General features: G+C 36.8%; 1 protein-coding gene across 1 annotated transcript; it reads left to right on the forward strand.

The window, feature by feature from the left end:
• The first annotated feature begins 1,845 nt into the window (after positions 1-1,845).
• Positions 1,846-18,573, forward strand: LOC111989371 (lysine-specific demethylase JMJ27-like). The gene is given in 14 exon segments (XM_065766556.1): positions 1,846-2,278; positions 2,658-2,785; positions 2,871-2,970; positions 3,071-3,097; positions 3,100-3,205; positions 3,286-3,349; positions 4,874-5,657; positions 5,764-6,093; positions 14,834-15,550; positions 15,625-15,697; positions 15,785-15,870; positions 16,285-16,404; positions 16,775-16,845; positions 18,121-18,573. Coding segments are annotated over 14 exon segments (2,922 nt in total). The 5' UTR covers positions 1,846-1,990; the 3' UTR covers positions 18,149-18,573.
• The last annotated feature ends 7,501 nt before the right edge of the window (positions 18,574-26,074 follow it).

A 26,074-nucleotide genomic window follows, 5' to 3' on the forward strand; every position in this document is an offset into this window, starting at 1 on the left:
AATTAATTTTTTTCTTCTCTCTCTTCTTGCCATAGTCCTATCTCTTGCTCTCTTTCTTCTTCTCTCTCTGCATACCAAACGCCACCTCTTCTCCTTGGTTTGTTTAATATTTTCTCTCTTCACACAAGATTTCTCTTCTCCTTTGATTTTTTTTTTTTTAAATCTCAATCTTTGTAGTAGAATGAATGTTTTATTAAAATAAATGTTTAGAATAGATAAATTGATGTGGGTGCTTTGTAAAAGTGATTATGTAAAAAAAAAAAATGCTCTTTTTGTAAAATAGACAAAAAAAATTTAGAAGAGCTAGTGTGAACTGTATAAATTTACACTAACATTATTAACTTTGCATATAGTTTTTTTATTATTTCTTTACGTAATCCAAGGCTGAAAGAAGAAAGTTGATATTGATTATTGTGTGTGAAAAACAAGAAATAATTATAAAAAAAATAAAGAAGTATTGATATTTTAATGTTATGTAGTGTAAAATAGATAATTTGATGTATGGTGTTTTGAAAAGAAAGTATGTAAAATAATAAAAGTAGATTCTTACACTAAAATAGACAAAAAATTTTGCACGAATTAATGTGAGTGCTCTAAATACTTGTTCATATTTATTTTTGGCGTTAGTGAAGCAAAGAAGAAAAGGAAATCATTAATATAACTGTACGAGCCCAAAAAAGGCTAAGCCCACTTCAAATAATGGAGTTAGGTTTAAAAGGCCCAGTGCAATTAATTTGTTAGAGTATGGGCTTCCGATGTCAATTTTTATGCACTTTTATGGTCCAATTGCTAGGGTAATGGAGAAAAAGTTGAACGAATCATAAAAAGAGAAACTAAATGTAGAAGTAACGCTACCTTAGATCTAGTCGAGGAGCAAATGTTCATAAAAAGTTTCAAGTCTCCACTACAGAATGGTTCTACACAGTTTTTATATTGCCTTCTAATTCTTTTGTCCCCCCATTTAGAGGGGTTTCCTTTTCTTATATAGTCAATCAAATTGTATCTTAGCCCTCCACTTGTACAATAAAATGCATTAGTTTGGATACTTGTTCCATCAGGGCTTTGCTGGAGGTGGTAGAGTGTGCTGTGAGTTGTGAGATTACTGTTTAAGGGTCATTCCTCATTAATGTAGCCATCTAAGTAGGTATAGTGCATTGAATGCGGAGGTGATGGCCACTTTACTTGGATATTTTACTTCTTTTTTACTTGAACGTCTTTACTATCTTCCTCGATATCCTGTCCTTTGGTGCAAGTGGCTTGCTCAATGGTTCCTGAGGCAGGCTTGCTCATCGGGCTTCTCGAGAAGTTGGCCTCCTGTCCTTCCTCCTTAGATTCTCATCTATGGGTTGGGTTAAAAACTAAGTGTGGATGGACCCTTCCATCCCTCGGGCCCTATTATGTACTCGGATTTTACTCCTCCCACAATAACTAAGTATTCTTATATGTGCAATTGATTAATTAAAAAGGAGAAATTTATTCAATGAGTTTCTGATTTCATATATGCTAATAACTAAAATTAAATTGAAACCATTTGGGACAAAATTAAAAAACATAAATTAAATTAAAGACATAAATAAATTTTTAATGTAAATAAAGATTAAATTTTATATCTCTTATTCAAGATTACAGACTTTACCTAGGTCTAAGTTAAACCAATTAGTTTTACAGTTGGAAAAAGAAAAAGATGAATTAATTTTAATTTATAAACAAACAAAGTAGGTGAGAAATGAAATGGGGGCCGTTAAACGTAATGCATATGGATGCATGTTGACGTCAGATCAATTTTTTTTTTTTTTTTTTTTAATTTATGTCTCTCTCAGTCTCTCTCTCTCTCTCTCTCTAGTACGAGTCAGTGAGTCTATGTGAATCGGTCTTAATTCCTTTAACTAATTTAGTCTATTTATCTGAGTCTGAGCAATGCTTAATAATTTTCCATATTCTCTGACTCCAACGATCAAAAAATAAATAAATATCCTGAATCAACATCCTGATGGGGGAGGAGGATCGACGATGCAAGCGAAGCGCCGGACCCAACAGGTGGAGGTGCAGCGAAAAGGCGTCGCCTGGAAAGTCCTACTGCGGCAAGCATTTGGCTCAACAGATACAGAATCAGAAGAAAAAGAGAAATCAGACTCATAGCGATACCAGTGAGAGGAAGAAGAAGAAGAAGAAGAAGGTGATGGAACAATCTGCTTGTTATAATAAGGTAGAGAGAGTTCACTCCGGTGAAGGACAATCGACCTCAGCACCTTCACCTTCACCTTCACCTAACGCTATGGTAATTAAAAACCTTTGCATTGAACACATTTTTATTCTTTCAATTATGTAAAAATCATATTGTGTGTGTGTCTCATTGTTAAAAATAAAAATGAAATGCTTAGATGTTTTGAGATTATTATTGTATTTTGTTAATGCAACTATCTTGGAAAATTAGTTTTATCATGTGAACCGAAGGTCCGAGATTGAAAGATGTGTCTTCGATCTCCAAACAGTCCAGCAGAAGTAAGGTCTAGTTTAAACTATTTGAGTCGTTGTTTGCTTTGCATTTCCTGTTTCAATTGAGATCATAATAGTGACTTTTTATGGCCTGGTTTATTTTTTTGGTCAACAAATGAGTTGTGTTCCATTTTAACAAGCTTATTAGCATTGCGTTGCAGGATAAGCCTTCCCAAAGCAAGAAAGAGAGTTTGATGTGTCATCAATGTCAGCGGAGTGATAAGAGCGTTGTTATCTGCTGTTCCAATTGTAATAGGAAGCGATATTGCTATGAGTGCCTTGAGAAGTGGTAAGAAGAATGATAAATGCTTTAAAAAAAAAAAAAACTTTCTATATGGGATATGATCATATGTATTGACTTCCCAATAACATAGGTACCCTGGGAAGACAAAAGAGGAAGTGGAGATTGCGTGTCCTTTCTGTTGTGGCAACTGCAATTGCAAAGCTTGCTTGAGGGAGGTTCTGGTTGTGAAGGTGTACCCTCTCTTTCCGGTTGTTTTTTATTATAATCTCAATTGTGGGTTATATTTGTTTTGTTCTTTTGGCGTCATTGTTCTTGTTTTTCTTCTAACAGCCTTGCCATAAGGAACTTGATATGTCACTGTGAAATTGCGGCAGCTGTACTACTTGCTACATAAAGCTCTGCCAGTTCTCAGGCATATTCACAATGAGCAGAGATCTGAACTAGAGATTGAATCCAATATACGAGGTAAACTAATATTATATAATGGCAAACAGAGCTTTGACTCCCTTTTTGCTCTCTAAATTATTATTTCATTGTTTTCTCAGGTGTTCAATTGAAGGGAATTGATATAACAAGAAATAAACTGGACAAAAAAGAGCGTTTGTACTGGTACATTATCGCGATTTTTGGTAGTAAAATGAAACAAAATTTAGATGTTGAGTTTTCTTAGTATCTGTTGTTACCAATTACCTATTGTTGTCAAATAAATAAATAAACAAAATGCTGCCATTTTATTATCCTTGCTACTCCACCTCCATTGCCATTAGGGCTTACAGGGTTTGGAAATTTTGTTTCATCTTGCTTGTGGGAAGATTTATAACCTATAGTTGCTGCTACTCCTATCTATTCTACATTTGATATCTGAAATCTTTCTTCTCATTGTGGTCAAGTTCTATGTGCACACATGAGTTTGCTTGTGTTTGTGTTTGGTGGAATGTTGTAACTTTGTGGGACGAAATTAGGTGGGGAGATCCATGTGTGACCTGCTTGTCTTAAATTCTTTTGAACGATGGTTAACATGAGCATGGTGAAAAATTTTCAGGTCAAGCTTAGGTCACACTGTAGCTTGGCTTGGGCCCAACCACAATGAAACTTTTTTTGTGCTTTACATCTTGTTATATTTCTACAAGGCAACATCAGTTTTCTGCAGTTCTAGATTTATAGTCTTAAGGTCTTTAGATTTTGAGGTTTGTTTGAAAAAAGAACGTTGTTCTAATTCTTGTAATACAATGTCAATGAATTTTCATTGAGTGGTGTCCTGGCTCTCACTGAATGGATTGTGCTGAAGTTGGGTTAAGGAATGTAAGCTTAATTTGGGATGAGCTCATTTTGTGCTAAGGAACTTCTATACACATCGACAGGCTGAGCTTGAGTGTTCTAACTTGGATTGATTGATGGCCTTCTATGTGCACACACATATAGGGCCAGGATCAAGTTATACTTGCTGTATCTTTTTGTCAATGTTACATCACTTAATAAAGATTTATCGGATTAATATTTTGAAAATTGCACCATTGGATTACAAGTTCTCTTTGTTCTTAACAGGCACGCTGAATTTAATATTTATCAGATAAAAGTTAATCCAGTTAATTTGAACCCTACTCATACTTTTTTTTTTTATATATTTATTTATTTATTTTTTCTATTATGCAGACTCGTATAACATTTTTTTCATAAATTCAATTCTTCTGCATGTGTATGTGTCTTGACGTTCTTTGCATTACCAACTTGTCTGTTATTTTGGTTTTTCAAACTGTAGCAAGAACTTTGTTAACTCCCAAATTGATACAATTGGCAGGGCCAAATTGGATGTTATGAATATCAAGATCAATGCCTTTTGTCAAGGAGCAATCAATACACCAGTGCTAGTTTGCTAGGCATGAATGAAAGTGGAGTTGTTACTAGATATCTAAGTATTATGTGAGCTCTTATAGAATTTATTGATTAGTGGTTGTGTCTGTTGTTTTCCTTGCTGTTTACAATTGCTAGCTGCATCATAAAAATGATTGTAACACATGTTTCGATGTTAGTTTTCTGTGTCATAATCCTGAGCACATCCACAGAGTTATATCTCTGTAAGCTGTTTATATACACAATCACAACACATTAAAACCCTGCTTTGTCTTCTCTCAGTGACAATTGCAATACATCCATTGTTGATTACCACCGAAGCTGCCCCAACCCAAGTTGTTCTTATGATCTGTGTCTCACTTGTTGTCGAGAGCTAAGGGAAGGTCACCAGCCTGGTGGTAGTGAAGCAGAAACATCTCAGCAACAGTTTGTAGAAAAAGCATATTCTCAAGTTATTGATGGAGATGGCTATATTAGTGTGCCGAGGAAAAGGCATCGGTGTGAGAGCCAAGAGGCCACTGCTTCCAATGATTCTAAAGCTTATATGTCCTGTCACTTTCCTGATTGGAAAGCTAATACTGATGGTAGCATTCCATGCCCTCCAAAAGAACGTGGAGGATGTGGTACTGCAAAACTGGAGTTGAGACGCAATTTTAAAGCTAACTGGGTAATGAAGCTGTTGCAGAACGCAGAGGATCTTACTAGCAATTGCAAGTTTCAAAATGTTGATTACTCTCAAGGATGCAGTACATGCCAGTCAAATATTTCTGGGGGGAACAATAATATAGTTTCCAATGTTAGACTGGCGGCTTTCAGGGAGAAAAGTAACGATAACTTCTTATTCTGCCCGGATGCTTTTGACATGGCAAATGATGAAACCAATCATTTTCAGATACATTGGATGAGGGGTGAACCTGTAATAGTTAGAAATGTTCTTGACAAGACGTCTGGACTTAGTTGGGAACCTATGGTCATGTGGAGGGCTTTTAGAGAAACAGGTGGCAATGTTAAGTTCAAAGATGAGACACGAAGTGTGAAGGCCATTGATTGCTTGGATTGGTGTGAGGTTGGTTATCTTAATAATCTTAGTTATTCTAGTAAAATTCATGCAAAGAGTTTTACAATATCTGCACCCGATAATTTTGAATTGATAAGATCTCATTGTTGTGTAGGTTGAGATTAATATTCACCAATTTTTCATGGGCTATTTAGAGGGCCGTATGCATAAAGATAGCTGGCCAGAGATGTTGAAATTGAAGGATTGGCCCTCATCAACATTATTTGAGGAACGTTTACCCAGGCATAATGCTGAATTTATTGCAGCACTCCCCTACAGTGACTATACTGATCCAAAATTAGGTCCATTGAACCTTGCTACTAGACTTCCTGATGACTCACTGAAACCTGATTTGGGACCCAAAACATATATTGCATATGGATTTCCTGAAGAGCTTGGTAGAGGGGATTCAGTCACAAAGCTGCACTGTGATATGTCTGATGCGGTAATGTTGTTATGTTTGGAAATATTTAAATTTACCCATCAACTCTTGCGTAAGATTTGACAGAGTAGTCTTTTTTTGTTGTATTGTTTCTTATCCTTTAAAATAATTTACTTAACATATCAGGAAAAAGAAAGGACAAAGAAATGTGATGAAGTATTTGATATCATAGAACCACAATATTATGGTAAAGGTAGGTTATCCTCTATAAGCCGTTAGTGGTTTTTTTGCTTTCTTATAACTTTTAATCTAACAGTATTAATTACTCTAAATTTCCATACTTTAATCATTTTATGATACCCTTGCACATGTGGACTTATTAGTTATCGCTTCTCTGGCAATACTCACCTGATAGTGTTGCAAGCATTTTGGGCCAAACTATTTGATATTTTTTTGTATGCATTCTATAGCACTTTTACTAAGAGAAGACACTCTTATCTTAGGTTTCTTCCTCCTGTGCCTGCTGCTGCCCATCCCACATTAGAGGGGAAGATTAGCAAAGTGAGAAAAGACGGGGAGCAGCATCTTATTCTCTTTGTGAGAACTTTCGGATCAAAGAAGCATTTGGAATGGACTCCGCCTTAGAGTGACTCACCTTGCAGCCCAATTTCCTCTATGTAGAGTATACCAACTGGGTTGCTTCTTGAAGGACTGTACCTGACTGCTGAATGGGACAAGCTTGGTATATTGTCTTCCTTTATCAGCAGGCAGTAGTCACTTTGCATTTATTCCACTAGTACAGATCACTTTCTTCGAATTATTAGTGTAGTAGCGATTGCAGATGGGGTTGGCATGAAATGTCAATTCTTGATTAACAGTATTCTTTTGCTACTGTCTTTTTTTCCCGAAAAATGCAGCACCTACCATTATAAAAAAGAAAATGAAAGCAATAAGATTCCATGCACATCACTCTCTTAAGAGGTTGGCCGCTCATCCTAGATCTTCCCATTTTCAAGAAGACCCAAAGTTTGATCTAGATTTCTCAACTGAAAGATCCCCTATATGGATTATACACATTATACTTGATTGCGAACCTAATTCTAATTGTTTGTTCCGAAGCAAAGATATCCACGGGGCTGATTGTCCTATTAAAAAAATATTTACAACCAAGAAGTATTGGATTCTATTTCAGATAGGCCCAGAATGAATGGGGATCCCTATCAATATAAAAATGAAGGATATATAATTATAGATTTCTCCCTTTCTCCCACTCAATAGACGTATCTGGTTTAATACAATATAGTATAGTACAGTATGAGACAATAGATTGCAATGGGATGGATGGTAGAGGGCTGCATGTGCCCAAAAGCGATGATTCACTTGTCTCCCTGTCCATAGGGACCCCATGGCATACATCCGAAACGACTCCCCTAGCTAGCCACCCCTTTATCTCATTTTACAGCCTCGTGGACAGATGGAAGAAGGAAGTTAGAGAATGGGGCATTAAAGGCTCGCGAAATAGACAACAAGCAATAGCTTCTCAACCCCCTAACCTTTCTATAATATTGTTTATTATTAAAGCACTAGCTTGCCCTTTTGGAAAAATTGGAAGTATGGTGGGAACTTTTTCTGGTGGGATAGAAGGGTTTTGGAAAAATTGGATAATATGATGGGAACATTTTCTGTGTCAGTTCGGTGGCAAGGTGTGGTGGATGGTTTTGTGTGGGCTTGCTCAGGGGTATATGGCCCAAATGATGATTGTGAGAGGGGTAACACGTGGGATGAGTTGGTTGGTATTTAGCAATATTGGAGGGTACCATGGTGTTGCATTGGGAACTTCAATATTATACGTTTTCCAAGTGAGCAGATGGGAGGTTCAAGATCAACACTAACTCCGGCTATGGAAAAATTCTCAGAGTTTATTGAGGATCTTAATTTGATTGATTTGCCTTTAGAAAGAGGGAGATATACTTGGTTGAGTGGTACGGACCAGCCTTTGATGTCTAGGATAGATGGAGCTTTGGTTTCTCATGATTGGGAGGAACACTTTCTAGATGTGATCCAGCGAATATTACCTCTTAGATCATTGTCCAATTCTTTTAGAGGCAAGGGGAATGGCGAAGGGGAAAAGCCCCTTTTGGTTTGAAAATATGTGGTTAAAGATGGAAGGGTTGGTGGATAGAGCTCAATCTTGGTGGAATTTGACATTCTTTCTTTGGTACACCTAGTTTTGTGCTCGCCAAAAAGTTGAGGGCTTTGAAAAAATATTATACAATGGAATCGTAGAGTGTTTGGAAAATATTAATAAGAAAAGATTACTGGAGGATCTAGCGAGATTAGATTCAAAGGAAGGAGAATGTGGACTCACTGATGTGGAGAAACGTGCAAGAGCAAAAGTACGATTTCAAGTAGAACTTCTTCTTTCCTTAAAAGAAATATCATGGAGATAGAAATTGAGGATGTTGCGTATCAAGGAAGGAGACAATAATGCTAAGTATTTCCACAAGATAGCTAACTCCCATAAAAGGTATAATTATTTGGGTATTTTGGAGGTGGATGGGGTGATATATGAGGAGTTGTCAGAGGTGGCTGCCCAAGTAGTACAGTTCTATAAAAATCTATATTAAGAGACAGAGGAGTGGAGACCTTTTGTGGAGGGTTTGGAGTTTGAACAAATTGGGGGGGACAAAAAGGGGATGGCCTGAAAGGAAGTTTGAGAAGGAGGAGATCCTTCAAGGAGTTAGAGATATGGAAGAAGATAGCTTCTCTATGGCCTTTTTTCACCATTCTTGGAGAGTTGTGGAAAAAGATGTCTTAAATGTCTTTGGGGAGTTTTGTTAATACAGTAAGTTTGAAAAATCTCTTAATGTTACTTTCATCGCCTTAGTCCCTAAAAAGAGTAATGCCTTCAATGTTAGAGATTTCCAACCCATAAGTTTGGCAAGGAGTGTGTATATTAAATCTTGCCTAAGGTGTTGACAAACCGTGGAGGGGTTTTAGATCAGTTGATATCTGAGACTCAGAATAACTTTGTGGGTGGAATACAAATACTTGATTCAGTCCTTATTGCCAATGAATGTGTGGATAGCCGAGTGAAGAGTAAGATTCTGGGGGTTATTTGTAAGCTAGATATTGAGAAAGCTTATGGACATGTGAATTGGGAGGCATTCCTAGATTTGTTGAAGAGGATGGGCTTTGGGGAGAAGTGGTGTAAATGGATTTGTACTTGTATACCTATGTTTCAGTTCTCTGTTTTTTTTATTTTTTTATTTTTGGGTTAATGGGTCTCTAGTTGATTTCTTTGGAAGTTCAAGGGGATTAAGACAAGTAGATCCGTTATCTCCTATGTTGTTTTTATTTATGATGGAGTTTTTTAGTGGGATGTTGAAGAGATTTGTAGACTATACAATTCTTTTTTGTGAGGCAGATGTGGAGCAAATCCTTCATATTTGGATGTTGCTCCTTTGTTTTCAAGTTGTAATAGGCTTGAAGGTTAATGTGCATAAGAGTGAAATGATTCCAATTGGGATGGTTGATAATGTGCATGTTTTGGCAGAGATTTTGAGGTGTAGGGTTGGGACTTTGCCTAAGTCTTACCTTGGCTTGCCTTTTGGGGTTCCTCACAAGTCCATTTCTATTTGGAATCCTATTTTGGAGAAAATTGAGAGAAAATTGGCAAGATGGCAAAAGGTGGCAGATTGATGTTGCTTAAGAGTTCATTGTCGAGTCTTCCTACCTATTTTTTATCACTTTTCACCATTCCTACTCATCTGGCTAACAAAATTTAAGAAAATGTAATAGGACTTTATTTGGGGAGGTATGGGGTTGAGTTCAAGTCACATTTGGTAGGATGGGACAAATTGTGTGCGCCTATGGCCATGGCCAATGGTGGCTTAGGTATTAGGAAGCTCACTGCCTTCAATAAAGCCTTATTAGGGAAATGGCAATGGCATTTTGGGACTAAGGAGACAAGGCTTTGGAGGAGGGTGGTAGCTATGAAGTTTAGGGAAGAGTAGGGGGTATGGACTTCTAAGTTGGGTAGGGGTGTGCATGGTTGTGGTTTGTGGAGAGGCATTTGAATGGGTTGGGAGGCTTTTAGCCATAATACTCGATTCAAGATTGGGGTGGAGAATAGAGTAAAATTCTAGCAAGATTGTTTTGTATGAGATTGCCACTAATAGAGAAGCCTTAGTAGAGTTTTCCTTGCAAGGCAATGGGTGGGGAGAGGAAGAGTTGGGATGTATGTTTCACTCGAGATCTGAATGATTGGGAGTTGGATTTAGTGGTGGATTTCCTTCATATTTTGGAACCTAATACCCCTTCAATTGAACATGGGGATTCACATGAGATGGAAGTTGAAAAAGAATGAGGATTTTGATACTCTTTTTATAATGAATTGTGAGGACCTCATCCATCGTCTTTCCTTGGAAAGGTATTTGGAAATCAAGGCCCCTTGGCGAGTTTCGTTTTTGGACTGCAGCTTGGGATAAGATACTCACGGGTGACAATTTGAGAATTAAGGGCTTCGCTTCTGTTGACTAGTATGTTATTTGTTGTTGTTATGGGGAGATTATGGATCATTTATTGCTTCATTGTGAGAAGGCCCATCAGTTGTGGTGTTTTGTTTTTTGATCTTTTGGGGTTTTGTGGGTTATACCAAGAACAATACCAGATTTTCTTTTTGGTTGGTGGAATTGTTTGGGGGAAGCACTCATTAGACATTTGGAATTTAGTTCTGTTGTGTTTGATGTAGTGTATTTGGAAGGAGCATAATAGGTGGACTTTTGAGGATGTGGATAGTTTGGAGTACCAGCTGTTTGCTTCTTTTAGTGGTTCTTTGTTTAATAGCTCTTAGGCATGGGACTCACATCTAGTGATTCCCTCCCTTTGTTTATTAGTTCTCTTATCTCTTGTATTTAAGCTTTCATTTATGCACTTCTCTTTTTCTTTCTTATACTTTTTGACTTCTTTGTGCTTCTTTGCATAAAGAAGATTTATTTATACAGATTCTTCTTCTTTATCAAAAAAAAAAAAAAAAAAAAAAGAAAAGAAAAGAATTTTCAAATTTTATTTTTACATGTCTGTATGGACATTCCTATAGAGGGTGGTAACTACACTTGATGAAATAGTCTTTCAAGATCCATGCTAGACAGATTGTTGTCCACCCCAGCTACGGAGGAGCATTATTCTAAGATGGTGCGGATGTGTCTTCCGCGATTACTCTCTGACCATTTTTCTGTTCTTTTGGAGTGTGGGAGTATGCAATGAGGTCTGAGACCATAAGATTTGAATACATGTGGCTAAAAGCAAAAGGGTTTACCTATAAGGGGAAGGGGTGGTGAGATTCTTATCAATTTCAAGGCTTGCCTAGCTATATGTTGGCCAACAAGTTGAAAGTTTTGAAACTAGATTTAACGAAGTGGAGTTTGGAAATTTAATGGGAAGGAAAAATACATTGCTAGGTTGCATTAAGTCACTCGATGAGATCTAGGAGAGTAGGTTCTTGCTTGATGAGAAAAAGATGCAACGAGAACAATTCATTGTGGAACTTGAGAAAATTATGCTGTTGGAGGAAATTAGTTGGAGGCAAAAGTCTGTAGATGCTTTGGTTGAAGGAAGGGGATAATACAGAGTTCTTCCATTGTCTTGTGAACTCACACTGTAGAACACCATTGGGCATTTAGTGGTGGATCGGACAGAGATCAAACAATTTAATTTTACCAACATTTATATACAGAAGCAGGAGTCTGGCGCCCTCTGTTGTATGGTATGCCTTTTTCAGCTGTTGATGATGAGGAATCTAGCTGGCTGGATAATTGCTTTACAAAGGATGTTTTTGAGGCGGTTAAGAATATGAGTGGAGATAAAGCATTGGGCTCAGATGAATTCATGATGGCTTTTTTCAAAGCCTGTTGGAGTATTTTGAAGTGGACATGGTACATTTGAGAAGAGTATTAATGCTTCCGTTATCGCACTTATCCCAAAAAAACACTTGGTGCACTAAAGGACAAGGATTTTTAACCCATTAGCTTAGTCATTGGGGTTTACATGATCACTGCCAAAGTATTGGCTAATAGGTTGCAAATGGTGCTAGAAGAGGTGGTGTATGAACCCTAGAATGATTTTGTTAGAGGGAGACAGGTTTTGGATTTTGTGCTTATTTCCAATAATGCATAGATCGCTGTATGAGTCAGACGATGCAGATTCAGTTCTTGATGGAGGAAGTGGATATTCACATGTGAACAGTAGTCCAAGTGGTTTTTTTCATAGCTCACAGGGTTTTGGCAAGGCAACTCATTATCCCCATTATTGTTTATTATTTTGGAGGCTTTGAGCAGATTATTGGAAAGGTCAAGTGATGCAAGAGCCTAATGCAATAAATGGAAGATGCTGACATGGCATGGTGATGTGGCATGAGGGAGTGACTTGGTATGGTGACGTGGCATGAGTGAGTGACATGGACAAGGCAAGTCAAGCCTAAGGGCTGTATTTCAAATGTCCCATGTGGTTATTGTAGCTAATTCAACATGTGCTAGGTTTGTTGTAGTGTTTGAAAAATAGAGGGAAAATTAGTTAAAGGCACATGCACATGCTAGATTTTAGGAAGTTGTTAGAAGTAAAAGCCATGTGCTTTATTAAATATTGCATGTAATTAATATGTGACAATTGTATTCTAGCATGTGACAATGTGAGTTAGTTATGGATGATGTCATCACCAACATCTAACCCCTAGGCCAATAAATATCCATGTGTAAGCACTATAATGGAGGGGTTTTGTTAGTAAATGAAAATAAACCTTTGAAATCTTTTCCTCAAGAACTTAGTTTTCTTTGCAAAGGTGCCAAATCACCTATCAATTTGTTTAAGCAACTCACATCCCATTTATTTTTAAACCATATTACATCCCATCACATTCCCCGGAACAACAAGGGGGTAATTATATATCGGGGTTTACAGTTGGTGATCAACTAGATAATCTGATTATGATCTCACAACAGATGACACACTTTTTTGGTGGGGCTAATCCAGAACGAATTTGGCATTTGAAAGATGTTTTTGTGTGGTTGCAGGCCATTTTGGGATTAAAGATAAATTTTGGGAAATTTGAGTTGGTTCTGGTAGGTCTAGTGTCAAATGTGGATGCCTTGTCAGATATTTTGGGGTGCAGAGTATCCAAGCTTCCTATGACATATGTGGGGCTTCCCTTAGGCTCCACCTTCACGGAGTGAAAGCTATGTGGAATGTTGTTATAGAGAAATTGGAGAGAGGGTTTGCTGGTTTGAAAAGAATGTATCTCTCTATAGGGGCCGGATGACGCTTTCAAAGAGCACCTTATCTAACCACCCAATCTACTAGTTATATTTATTTCCCATCCCAAAGTGAGTTGCTTGGTGTATCGAGAAGTTACACAGGGATTTCTATAGGGTGGAGTTGGAGATGAGTTAAATTCCACCTGTTTACTAGGACCATTTTCAGGCGGTGGATTTGGCATTCAAAATTTATTCTAATTTAATCAGGCTTTGTTGGGCAAATGGTTTTCAAGGTACACAACTAAGAGGGAGGTTTTTTGGCAAAGGGTGGTGGACCATAAATACGGTAGCATGTGCAGGGAATGGTGTTCTAACAGCATTTGGGGTTAAGCCTCTGGAAGCACATCAGGAAGGGTTGGGAGGCTTTTAAGTGGTTTATCAATTTCAAAGATGGGATGGCTCTTTAGTCAGGTTTTGACATGATTCATGGTGTGGAGGGCTACCGCTAAGGGAGAGTTTCCTAGAATTTTTTCGTATTGCAAGTAATAAGCATGCTTTTGTGGAGAGCATTTTGTCTTTTGTAGGGGATGTTTACCAATGGGATGTCTGTTTTGTTCACCCGGTCCAAGACTAGGAACTGGAGTCCGTTGCCTTGTTTATGGATCTGATTTATTTTGGGCAGATAAGACGAGTTGGAGTGGATAAACTCTGGACTCCATCTTCACAGAATGTTTTTGAAGTCAAATCCTATTAACTTTGTAACTCTCAATAACTCATTAGTCCTTTCCTTTTTGTTGGAAGAATCTATGGAAGCCTAAAGTTCCAACAATGGTCAGCTTTTTCCTTTGGACAACAGCTTTTGGGAAAGATCCTAACTACTGATAACCTTTGGAAGAGGAGATTAGCTGTGATAGATTGATGTTGCATGTGTAAGCAGCATGGGGAAGCCATGGATCATCTACTTCTCATTTGCATGGTTGCTGCAGAGCTTTCAACCATGGTATTTTCTTTATTTGGGGTGTACTGGGTTATGCAAAAAGGTGTCATGGAGCTTTTAGCCAATTAGAAAGGCAACTTCAAAAGGTCCAGTAATGCTGAGATTGGTGTAGATCCCCCCATTGCCTCATGTGGGGTATTTTGTGGGAGGGGAATGCCTGGATGTTTGAGGGTTGTGAAAGATCAGTTCATGATCTGATGTTTTTATTTCTCAAGTCTTTGTTTGAGTGGATAAATGCTTCAAGGTTGTTTTCTTTTGCTGTTTTACCTGACTTGCTTGATTGATCTACTTTTAGTCTGAAGTTTTTGTGTACCTATTGTACGTACATGGGTGGTGTTTACCCATGTCTTTTGAGCTTCTTTATTGAAATTTTAATTATAAAAAATATATATTACATGAAACCTGTATGTGGAATTTGTACCTGTTTTACATAAATTTACATGTTTCTAACTCGGTCCTTGTTAAGGTTAATGATCTCCTTTTAATGTCACTTGGTTCTGTTTATAATATTGTATATGGTGATTGACAATAGTAATGGTAATTTGATTTGGTTTAGGTTAACTTACTGACACACACGACTAGGGTGAAGATTGCTCCCTGGCAACATAAAAACATAAGAAAGATACTAAACAAACATGCAATTGAAGACTTGCATGAACTTTATGGTAGAATAGATGAGGCTGGGGGTCGACTTAGAGGACAGTCGCTTAAACGAACTTGTGAACATGAGATCATGGTTGCTGAATGTATGAAAGGTGAGAATATTGTTGATAATGACCGGACAAGTGTTAGTACTGAATCAGAGTATACAAATGTTCAGATGCTTGAACATCAAAGGAATAAGATGAAACAATCCAATTTCTCTAGATGTGGTGACATATGTGAGACAGACTCATTTCTAGAAGGTAATGACACAAGGATGCAATGTCTGAATAAGCAGTGCTCTGAATTGGAGGAAAGCTCTTTACAAAGCAATTTATATGATAAGAAAAACTTGTTTACTGAGACTGCGGATCAGAAATCAAGGACATTTGATTTTGATGTGAAGGCAGATAAATATCTTTCAGCAAAGGACCAAGGGGAGGATCCAGGATCAAAAGAGTCGAGTCCAGAGCCATCAAGAGATTCTCATGAGAGTAAAAAACGGTTGGAGGTTGCCCATGGTGGTGCTGTTTGGGACATCTTCCGCAGGCAGGATGTTCCTAAGTTAATTAAATACTTGGAAAAGCACAAAGAGGAATTTCACCATATCAAAAATCTTCCTGTAAAATCAGTGAGTATTTTTGCTGGTCATTAGGAACTATGTTCTGTGCTAAAGATTGAGTTGCTTATACATGCTTCTTGCAGGTTGTTCATCCTATTCATGATCAGACTCTTTTCTTGAATGAGAGACATAAAAAACAACTGAAGGAGGAGTTTAGTAATAATCTCTTCTATCTCTCCATGTCAGTCTTGTAGAGTTGCAATACACTACTATGGTTTTATTTATGTTAAATTTTTTATGCAGATATAGAACCTTGGACATTTGAGCAATACCTTGGTGAAGCTGTTTTTATTCCAGCAGGGTGCCCTCATCAAGTGAGAAATAGACAAGTAATTTATCAGCTATTAATAGCTTCTTCATTTGGCAAGTTAGACATGAATGATCTACCTTTTATCAAATACTCATGGATTTTTATCAGGAATAGTTGATTCGCTATTTTCCTGGTTGATGCTTAAAAATCTTGTGAGCTCTTCGAAACTGTCTTTTCCTTTAATTACCTATCCAATAAATAAATAAAGGAACAAAAAGCTGTGTTTAAGTTACGTTGTACTTGTTATACATTTTATAGACGTATATAGAGTTAGTTTGTTTGAATTTTATCTTAATGAACTGCTGTAAGAGTAATTTCCCATATGGTTGGCCTTTGTGGCTATCTATAAATAAATCTTTTCTTAATCACTTGCACTGTATTTTTATTAGTTTTTCTGTCTTTTTCTTGATTACATGTCTGGTCAATTTTTCAGTCTTGCATAAAGGTGGCACTTGATTTTGTATCTCCTGAAAATGTTGAAGAATGTATTCGGTTAACTGAAGAGTTTCGGTTGCTTCCAAAGAAGCATAGAGCTAAGGAAGACAAGTTGGAGGTACTAGTTATTTTTCTTCCTTTTGTTACATCATAAACATTTATTTTTCATGTTAAGTGTTTTAGTTTTCATCCAGTCATGAAATAGCTTTGAACTCAAAACACAGGCATTGTTAAGCACCATAAATGTTGTATGTTAGTTGTGCATACTTTATAAGAACAATGCTAAATGCACCTACTGTAACAATTTTGTCTGTGTCATACTATTAGGTTTTGAAGTGTCAAAACTAGTGTTGAATGCAAACATGAAATGGAGAGTTTATTTTAGTTTGACTTATATCTACTTAGGGATGACTATCACATAGGCCATAGGATAATAAATAGTCATGTTATCGGTATTTTTTGGCTCTGTTAGTTTCATTCCTTTACAGGTTAAAAAGATGACACTTTATGCTGTGAGTTGGGCTCTGAGAGAAGCCAAAAGTCTATTGCCAAATCTTGAGTAAGATTCATCTCTATATATTAATTTTATTTGTGTGCTTAATGTATACCTATCAGATGAAGGATCTTATGATCATGATCAACAGATTATTCCATTATTTATAGGCGACTTATTTCTTTCAAATATGATAGATAGTATCAGTACGCAAGAAAACCTTTTTGCGCCACCCTTCAGGTCCTCCCCTTGGTATTAATTGCTGTCTAGGCCCTATTGAGCTAACGTAGTTAATATGTGAATGAACTTATGAACATTCATACGTTTGATCCTTTGGCAACCCAAAATTCTATGGTCCTTGCAAAGATTTTCTCTACTAATTTGTGGTTTTGTTCTGAAGAAGGGGGTTTTGGAAGCAAGGTTATTGTTAAATTACCGATTGTCCCAAAAGCTTAAGCTATTGGGATATGGTAAATTTAGTCTTTAACCAATACTTCTAACACATGGAAATTTAAATGGGAGGTAGAGTGGAAAAGACAATAATCAAACTCAGGATCTCATGCTCTAATATCAAGTTAAATTATCTATTGTCCCAAAAGCTTAAACTATTGGGATATGGTAAATTTAATCATTTAACCAATACTTCTAACAGTTATAAATCTTGTCATCTTGGATGTTTGAATGCTTAATGGTGAAATTTTGAGGAAAATAATGGTAAGAAAAAAGTACTTTACATAATAGAAGTCTTTTAATTGTAGGACTATAGATTTGCGTTAATATTAAGTGTTATCTACGGAGCAGAATAGAAATATTTTAGTTGTGGAACTATAAATTTGTGCTATACCACTTGGCGAAATGTGAGACATTCTATGTTTCCTAAAATTTTACCTGTTTTCAATTTCCACTTTTGTATATTAGGTAGATATTAGATTATGTATTGTCAAGAGTTTTGTAGTTGATTGCATTGTTTGGTAGCTGGAAGGAGAACCAACTCAACCAAGGTTCTAGTTCCTCTTCCCCCAAACCCAATTGTTGTAACATTTACAAAATAATAATAATAAAAAAAGAAAAGAAAAAAAGAAGATATTAGATGTTGTGACTTATAACGTTGACCTTTATAACCAAGTGTACTTATTTGCAAAGATAACATATTTGCTTTTCTCAAACTTATTTGAAGGTGTACCCTGATTGATATGGTGTTATTTGGTTCCAAGAAAAAAAGACAGATGTATCATGTAGCAAGTGATGGTTTACAATTTTCTATGGCAATTTGATCTTATATTGTGTTCATTAATTTTGTCTGTCATGAGACATCTAACAGAGCCAATTGCGCTACTGCAGTAAATCGAACCAACAACAGGAAGAGTAAAAGCACCAGATGGTTTTTCTGCCACTATCTGTACAGATTGTGAATCTACTCTCTTAATGCAGTTGTGCTGTGCCCTTTTACAATGTTGTTCTTAACAAAAGACAGTAATTCTTGTTAAAACAAACTGTGGCTGATCCCTAATCTATTGCAATAAAGCCCCGCCATAACTTTTTCAAAACAGTTTTTTCTTTTTCTTTTTGGAACTCAAGATGAGAAATAACATATTTTTAGATAGTTTGTAAGAGCATTCTCATCAGGTATTTTAAATGCCAAATATTTGGCATTTGGCAAACCAAACACCAAAAAACCCCTCCCATGAGATGTTCCAAATGTTATAGTTTTTTACATACATGAACAGTACCATTCCATCTTTGGAACAGTACAGATGAAAATGCTAAAAAAAAAAATTTATTCATTTTCTCTCTCTTCCTTTATGACTTTTTTTTTTCTTCTCTCTCTTTCTTTATCCGCCACTCCCTTCATCTCTGTCACACTCTCTTCCTTTTTTCTCTAGAATCTTCACCTCTCCCTTTTTTTTTCCTTTCATTTTTTATTTTTTTGTCACTTTCCCTGCGACTCTCTATCTCTCTCTCTCTTTTTTTTTTTTCCTGTCACTCTCTCTCTTTCTTCTTTTTTCTCCACTAAGACCGTTGCCATTGAGATCGATGTTGCTGTGAGTTTGGCCTCACCGATGAGGTCAACTAGTGGAGATCGCATGTAAGGTTTTTTATTTTATTTTATTTTTATTTTTATTTTATTTTTTTTCCGGTTGTGGATTCCATGTGATTGTGGTGGTGGTGGAGTTGGGTTGATTTCATGTGATTTGAGTTGTATAAATGGAGTTGATTCATCTTTTCATTGTGCCACTGATCTCTCTTTAGCAATGTTTTTTTTTTTTTTTTTTTTTTTTTTTTTTTTTTTTGGCTGTGATTTGATGGGTGAGTTAGCAATGGGTGGGTTTAGACGGTGATGTGTGGGTTCAGATGGTGTTGGCTGGGTTTGGTTCGATGGTGGTGGGTGAGTTCAGATGGGCAGATTGGTGGTGGGTGGGTTAGGCTGTAGGTGGATTCAGGTGGGTTAGGCTATGGGTTCCAATGGATAGGTCGGTGGTGGGTGGGTTTTGGTGGGTTAGCCTGTGAATTCCGATTATGGCTGAAAGCTCCATGGCCGAAAGCTTCAAGGCTTGCACCACCATTGAGGTTCGCCATCTCTTTGCTTCTATATTTTGTTTGTCCTTCTATTTTTTTTTCTTGTCTCTAACCCATGGCCATGGAGGAGGTGGTGGTGGTGTTGTTGGCTATAGGTTTGTTTTGAATTGTGTTTGGGTTGTGGAGGATGTGGTGGTTGTGTGATGGTGGCTATTGGTTGTTGGCAGCTACGTGGTGGTTATGACAGTGATTTTCATAGATTGTGTTTGATGAGTTGTAAATATTATTTTAGTGTGTTGTATATATTATTTTAATATATAGAATTGAAGAATAGAACATGTAATAAATGGTGTATTGTAAAATGATGTGGTAATACAAATTAGTGTAACTCTTTTTTATTTTTTTTTTATTTTTTATATTACACCATTTGTTAACTTTGATTTAGATTTATTTTTTGAAGATCTTAATGTGGATTACACATTTCTTATTTTTTAATAGAGACTGTAAATTTCATGTTAATCAAATTTTATTTATTATCCTATTTATAAACTCATGTTTATTTATAATTTTTGAGTACACAAACTTGAAATTTTACCAACTAGCAAAAAACATTAAAGCTGCAAAAACCAATGCACCAATTGTGGTACAATAGGGTTGTAATACATTAGTTATTCTAGAAACTCACCAAATCTTAAAAAAATAAAAATAAATAAATTACTAGAGGTTTGTATTTCTCAGAAACCCCTCCTACATCACCATTCAATATTTCTTGGCCCACTATCGGCCAAACCACCTGGGCATTAGGTCCAATAGATCACTTAACCATGTTTTATAATTGGAAAAACATTAATAAAATATTGTTTTACTATCCAATTTATAAACTCATGTTTATGTATAATTTTAAAGTACAAAATACTTTAAATTAAAAAAAGTTATAGATGGAATAATTATTGAATTCTAATTATTGATATTTTACAAGCATTAAGTGAAGTCTATAAGGGAAGGAACTATATAATCCAACTGTTGATTTGTTAAAAACTTCAATGCAAAGTTTGAGAAGGGTTGAAGGGTATATGAATATTGTGAAACAAACAAATTATATATATAGTTTATTTTTAGTTTCACACATATCAAATGTCATTAAGAAAATGAAGAAAGCCAAGAGCCTTGTAGATGTGTTTTCAACGGAAACATTTAGGGTTCAAATTCTCTCACTCTCAATTATAGAATTGAAAAAAAAAAAAAAAAAAGATACGTAAATTGTTAGGTTCAAATTCTCACTCTCAATTGTAGAATTATAAAAAAAAAAAAAAGAAAGATACATATATTGTTAAGCAAACGCTATAGTTTTATTCTAGCACAATGAGTTAATTATTGCAATCTACCTTAAATTTTGAGAGTATTTGCACTTTACATCTCAAATTATAGAAACTTGTAATTACCACCCTAATTGCAACAATCCTTGCAAATAGTACCTAATCGTCTATTCGGCGTTAAATGTACATAAATAGGCCTCCCTCTTCTTGTCTCCCTCTCCCCAATTTGAAAATATGCCCAAAATCTCAAAATATTTTCTTCTAACAACACAATACCCATAATCGATGATCCACATACTAGGGAGATGCCACACAATGGTGACAAATTCTTAGGCTGATTTACAAGACAAAATAATTGAGAAAATGTAGTTTGCTCTAAGTTGGGAAGGTGAGATCCAATTTTATACTAAGAGCATGTTTGGTAAATTGTAATAGGCACTGTAATGTAATAGATATTTCTATAGTTTAACTATTTGGTAGTTTGGTTATATTTTTATCATGTTATTAATTCCGTTTCGAACCCCGTTTCGGTTTGCCTAATGGAATGAAATATTTCAGTACCAGATTATTTCGGTGTACTGTTTTAGGGTGTTTCGGATTCCTAAAAAAAAATTATATATATATATATATATATTGAAAGTTCAAATAGCGTTAAAAACACTATAAAAGTTTAGACCCCTAAACAATAAATTACCAATTCAAGCTTTATATCAAACAATGTATGTGCAGAAAAAGATACTCAAGCTTATACAGAATTGATAAACAATCTAAACTATAAATAATCACAATCACAACAGTAATTAGATGGTAAAGATAAAGGGAAGAGAGATGCAAACGCAAGGACAACACACAACGTGTTATCGAAGAGGAAACCAAAGCCCTTAGCGTAAAACCTCTCCACCGCCCTCCAAGCGGTCAATAATCCACTAGAAAATGTAGTTGGGATACATGAACAACAATAGACCCTCCAAGCCTAATCTACCAAGGTACCTAAACCCTCAAAGTTTCTTGCTCCAATGAGATTGCGCCGAACCTTTTTCTTTTCTAGTTTTACCGGATTCCACTATAAACCATAGCATCAACCAATAATTATTGGTCCCTTCCAAACTACTTACCTTAACACCAAAAGAACCTTCTCACAGTTGAGGGTATGGTGAGAAAAGGATTTGGTCAAGAACCTCTCAAGGATATATCAATGGAGAGGAAGAGAGTAGAAGAATTTGAAAAGTCTCTTAGGTGAAGATTGTGAATGAGGCAATCTTGTTCTCTCTAGGGTTTCTCTCTCAAAATTCTCTCTAGAAGCTCTCTACATTCGTGGGAATGAGGGGTATTTATACTAGGGTGAGAATGGAATGTGAAATGTCAGTTTTTCCCAAACAGGGTGTTCTAACGACTTGACCTTGCGACTGGGTTGAGTCATGAGTTCAAGCCGTGAGCTAACGACCTGGAGCCTGGGAATTTTGTCCTGTAGTGCAACAACTGGCACGACTCTTCATCTTCTGGCATGCTTGGCACGTGTGTAACTTTTGGCGACTTGCAAGCTGCGAGTCATCCACGAGATCCAATCGCGAGTCCCTGTTTCTTTGCACAATCTTGAGCATTTCCTCACACTCTCTCACTCACTACTCTTACAAGATTCCCACCTAAATACAGGGTTACTAAATGCTAAAATACAACCAAATTTGGCATGGAATAAAGCCAACAAGATAGTTGATTAAATTCAACCTTATATATATAACCTAAAAGTATCCATTAAAAAAAGTGGAATATATATATATATATATATAAAATAATGAATTTAATTTAATTATATAAAATAATGATTTTAATTTTTACCATTCATTCATTTTCTCTAACTGACCCCACCATTGCCATATCTTTTGATTCACTTCTTTATTTTTTCTTTCTTCTATCTCACGTGTTTTTGTCTTTTTTTGGTTAAAAAGATGGAATTCATTAACTAGAAAACAAAGAACAAGGAGCGGTTACGCTTATACAAAGTTCCCACTGCATCTAGACTAGCCAACATGGCAACATCTGTTGGAGGGGATTGATAAATTACAAAATCTTGAGGATTAACGGAGCCTCTTCTAGCAAGGGTGTCGGCACACTTATTTGCTTCCCTAAAGCAATGTTGAATCCGAACTCTTGGGAGTCTTCGCAAGCCTTCTTTACAATCCGCAATAATGACATCATTGTCATTCATGTTTCCCTCATCTTTTGAAAGCAAATCAACTACAATCTTTGCATCAAGCTCTATTACAAAATTTGTTAAATTTAACTCAATTCACAAGTTGATACCATCACAGATGGCCTATAACTCAGCAGCCACATTGGTGGTATAACTGATTACTCTGGCATACTTGCACACCCAATCCCCATTTGGGTCACGGATAAGCCCACCGCCACCAGCCCGACCTGGGTTGCCCAATGAAGAGCCATCTGAATTTAGCTTGTACCAATTCTCCGGTGGAGGGTGCCACCAAAGTTGGACAAAAACAACAGAGCGTTTTACCTTGCCATTAACACCAAGGAATGCAAACTCAGTAGCTCTAGCAATTGTATCTGACTTGAGTGGTCTTTGGGCAGCGGTGTCTCTAAATACCACCTTATTGTGCCAAAGCCATAAACTTCAAACTCCAAACGGAAAGACAATACCCCAATTCAAACCCGAGAAAGATTTATGCTGTGAAACACAGTTGATCTGAAGCCACACTTCAAGACTAGAACCATAGAACATATCGTGCTGAATAGGAATAGCAAGAGAATCCCAAAACAGCTGGGAGTGAGGGCAGTCTCTAGGCATGTGAATAATTGATTTCGAAGCATTATTACACATAGGGCAAAGGGTAGGAGTGATAATACCTCTAGCAGCAAGCACATCCTTAACTGGTATGCTTTTGTGGAGGCATTGCCATAGGAAACATCTGATTTTAGGATAGGTATTCGCTTTCCAAACCCAACCCCCTGTAAAAGGCTTGCAATGGGGATTTTCATCAGACAAGCATGCCAACCTTCCCTGGCCTTGTTAGTGAAGTTTGGACTGGTTCCTTTGCAAATGCCATTTCAACCTTCACCACAAAAGCTAGAATATGGAATAGAGAACACTTTGGGAATATTTTCCAAAAAAAGAGACTTATCTATGCAAGACTTAAGGGGATTCAAATTGCTTTGGGGTACAATCCAAGCAACTTTCTTATTAATCTTGAGAAATCACTTCTTACTAATTTAGCACATATAGCTAATTTGGAGGCTGAATTTTGGAGCATGAAGTCTAGAATTTCTTGGGTGGTTGAAGGTGATAGAAATATTGTTTTTTTTTCATAATTCGACTTTGTTTCGGAGGAGAAGAAACCATATCACTAGTATGAAAGACCAAATGGGAAATTGGTTGAGTGGGGAGCATGAAATTTCTACTTTCATCCGACAAGGGTTCCTTGAGCTCTTCACTACCTTCCATCACTGTGCTAACTTGAAGGAGTGGCAACCCCCTTTTTGGAAGAGCAGATTGAATATGGAAGATATTTCTTAGCTTGAACTTCCAATCACTAATGAAGAAATCTTCACGGCTCTACAATCTCTCAAGCCTTATAAAGTGCTAGGACCAGATGGACTTCACGCAGGTTTTTTCATCGTTTTTGGCCAATTGTGGGTCCCTTTGTTAAAGCTGAAGTCAAACAGATTTTCAGCACATGTAAAATCCCGGAATACCTCAACCAAACATTGATCACTCTCATCTCGAAATGCAATAGTCCAGAGTCTCTCAACAATTTTCGTCCCATTGGCCTTTGCAACACGGTGTACAAAATCATCACTAAGCTCCTAGTGGCTCGCATCCGACCTACCTTGGATTATTTAGTTTTGCTGCTCCAAATTGCTTTTGTTCCTAAGAGAAGGGTGTGGACAATGCTATTATTGTGCAAGAGTTAATCCACTCCATGTCTAAAAAGAAAGGTAGGAAGGGGTACATGGCAATTAAGATTGATCTAGAAAAAGCCTATGACCGCCTTGAATGGAGTTTCATTCGAGATACACTTGCTCTCTTCAAATTTCCGAAGCATCTGAGTTCTTTAATTATGAGTTGTGTTTCTACCTCCTCCATTTCTGTGCTTTATAATGGAGGAGCTTTAGAACCTTTTCAACCGTCGAGGGGTATAAGGTATGGAGACCCCCTCTTTCCTTATCTGGTCATTTTATGCATGGAGGTATTGGGGGCTTTTATCACAGAAAAATTTGATGCTAAGCTATGGGACCCTATCTCAACCTTGAGAGGTGGGGCATCTTTTTCTCATCTGTCTTTTGCAGATGATCTTGTTTTATTTGCTAAGGCAAATGCTAAAAATTGTCGAGCTGTTAGGGATGTGTTGGACATCTTTTGCGAGCTATCAGGTCAAAAGGTTAGTGCCGAGAAATCCCGTGTTTTCTTCTCCCCTAATCTGCCCCCTCACACCAGAGATGAGCTGTGTGATGTTCTCCAATTTTGATCCTCCAATTTTGATCAACCCCTTCACTGGGGAAATACCTTGGCTTCCCTATCAAGCATACATCGATTCCTTAAGATTTTGGGGCTGTAATTGAGCGTGTTCAGAACCGTTTAGCTAGCTGGAAAACTCACCTTTTATCCTTTACTAGGCGGGTAGTGTTGACTCAAGCCACCCTTTCCACTATTCTGAATCATGCTATGCAATGTGCGAGCCTCCCTTCCAAGATACACAGAGCATTGATAGATTGTCTCAAAACTTTATTTGGGGGTCTACGGAAAGTAGGAAGAAAATGCCTTTAATTAGTTGGAAAAAAATCACAACAGCTAAGAAGGATGGGGTTTGGGTCTGCAATCCACAAAAGAGAAAAATGTGGCTTTACTTGCCAAACTCAATTGGCAGTTTCTTCAGGAAAAGAACTCTCTATGGGCACAGGTTCTTGCTCATAAATATATTAGTTAGAGAAGAAGTCACCGTCTTAAACTTGGAGCTTGCTTAACTACTTGGGCAGCTCTTAAAAAAGGCGAAGCAGTACTCTTCCAAAAAGGTATGAAATGGATAGATAGTATGAACAGTAATTTATCCTTTTGGCATGATAAATGGCTGAGTGATGGTACATTGAGAAGCCTTATTGTAGGCCCTTTTCAAAGAGGGGAGGACTCTCTTCTCTTGAAAGATGTTATTCAACAAAATTTTTGGGATTTGGCAAGGCTGTCATTCACCTTTCCCTCAGCCTTAGTCCAAAAAATCAAGGCCACCCCTTTCCCTGTGTTTTGGTCTTCTGTTCCCTATTTTCACCTTTCTCTTTAAGTCCCATCTATCACCAAATCCCAATATTCCCATATCCCAAACCTCATCACAACCATATAATCAAAACCTTATCACAACCATCCTCTCCTATTCAAAAAGTTTGATGCTCTCATCTTCTAGCTAAACTTTGATACTCTCATCTTGTCTCTCTTAGCTTTGTTTAGCTCCAAG

The sequence above is a fragment of the Quercus suber genome, unplaced genomic scaffold (assembly GCF_002906115.3).
Source record: "Quercus suber isolate HL8 unplaced genomic scaffold, Cork oak 2.0 scaffold_718, whole genome shotgun sequence".
NCBI lineage: Eukaryota > Viridiplantae > Streptophyta > Magnoliopsida > Fagales > Fagaceae > Quercus > Quercus suber.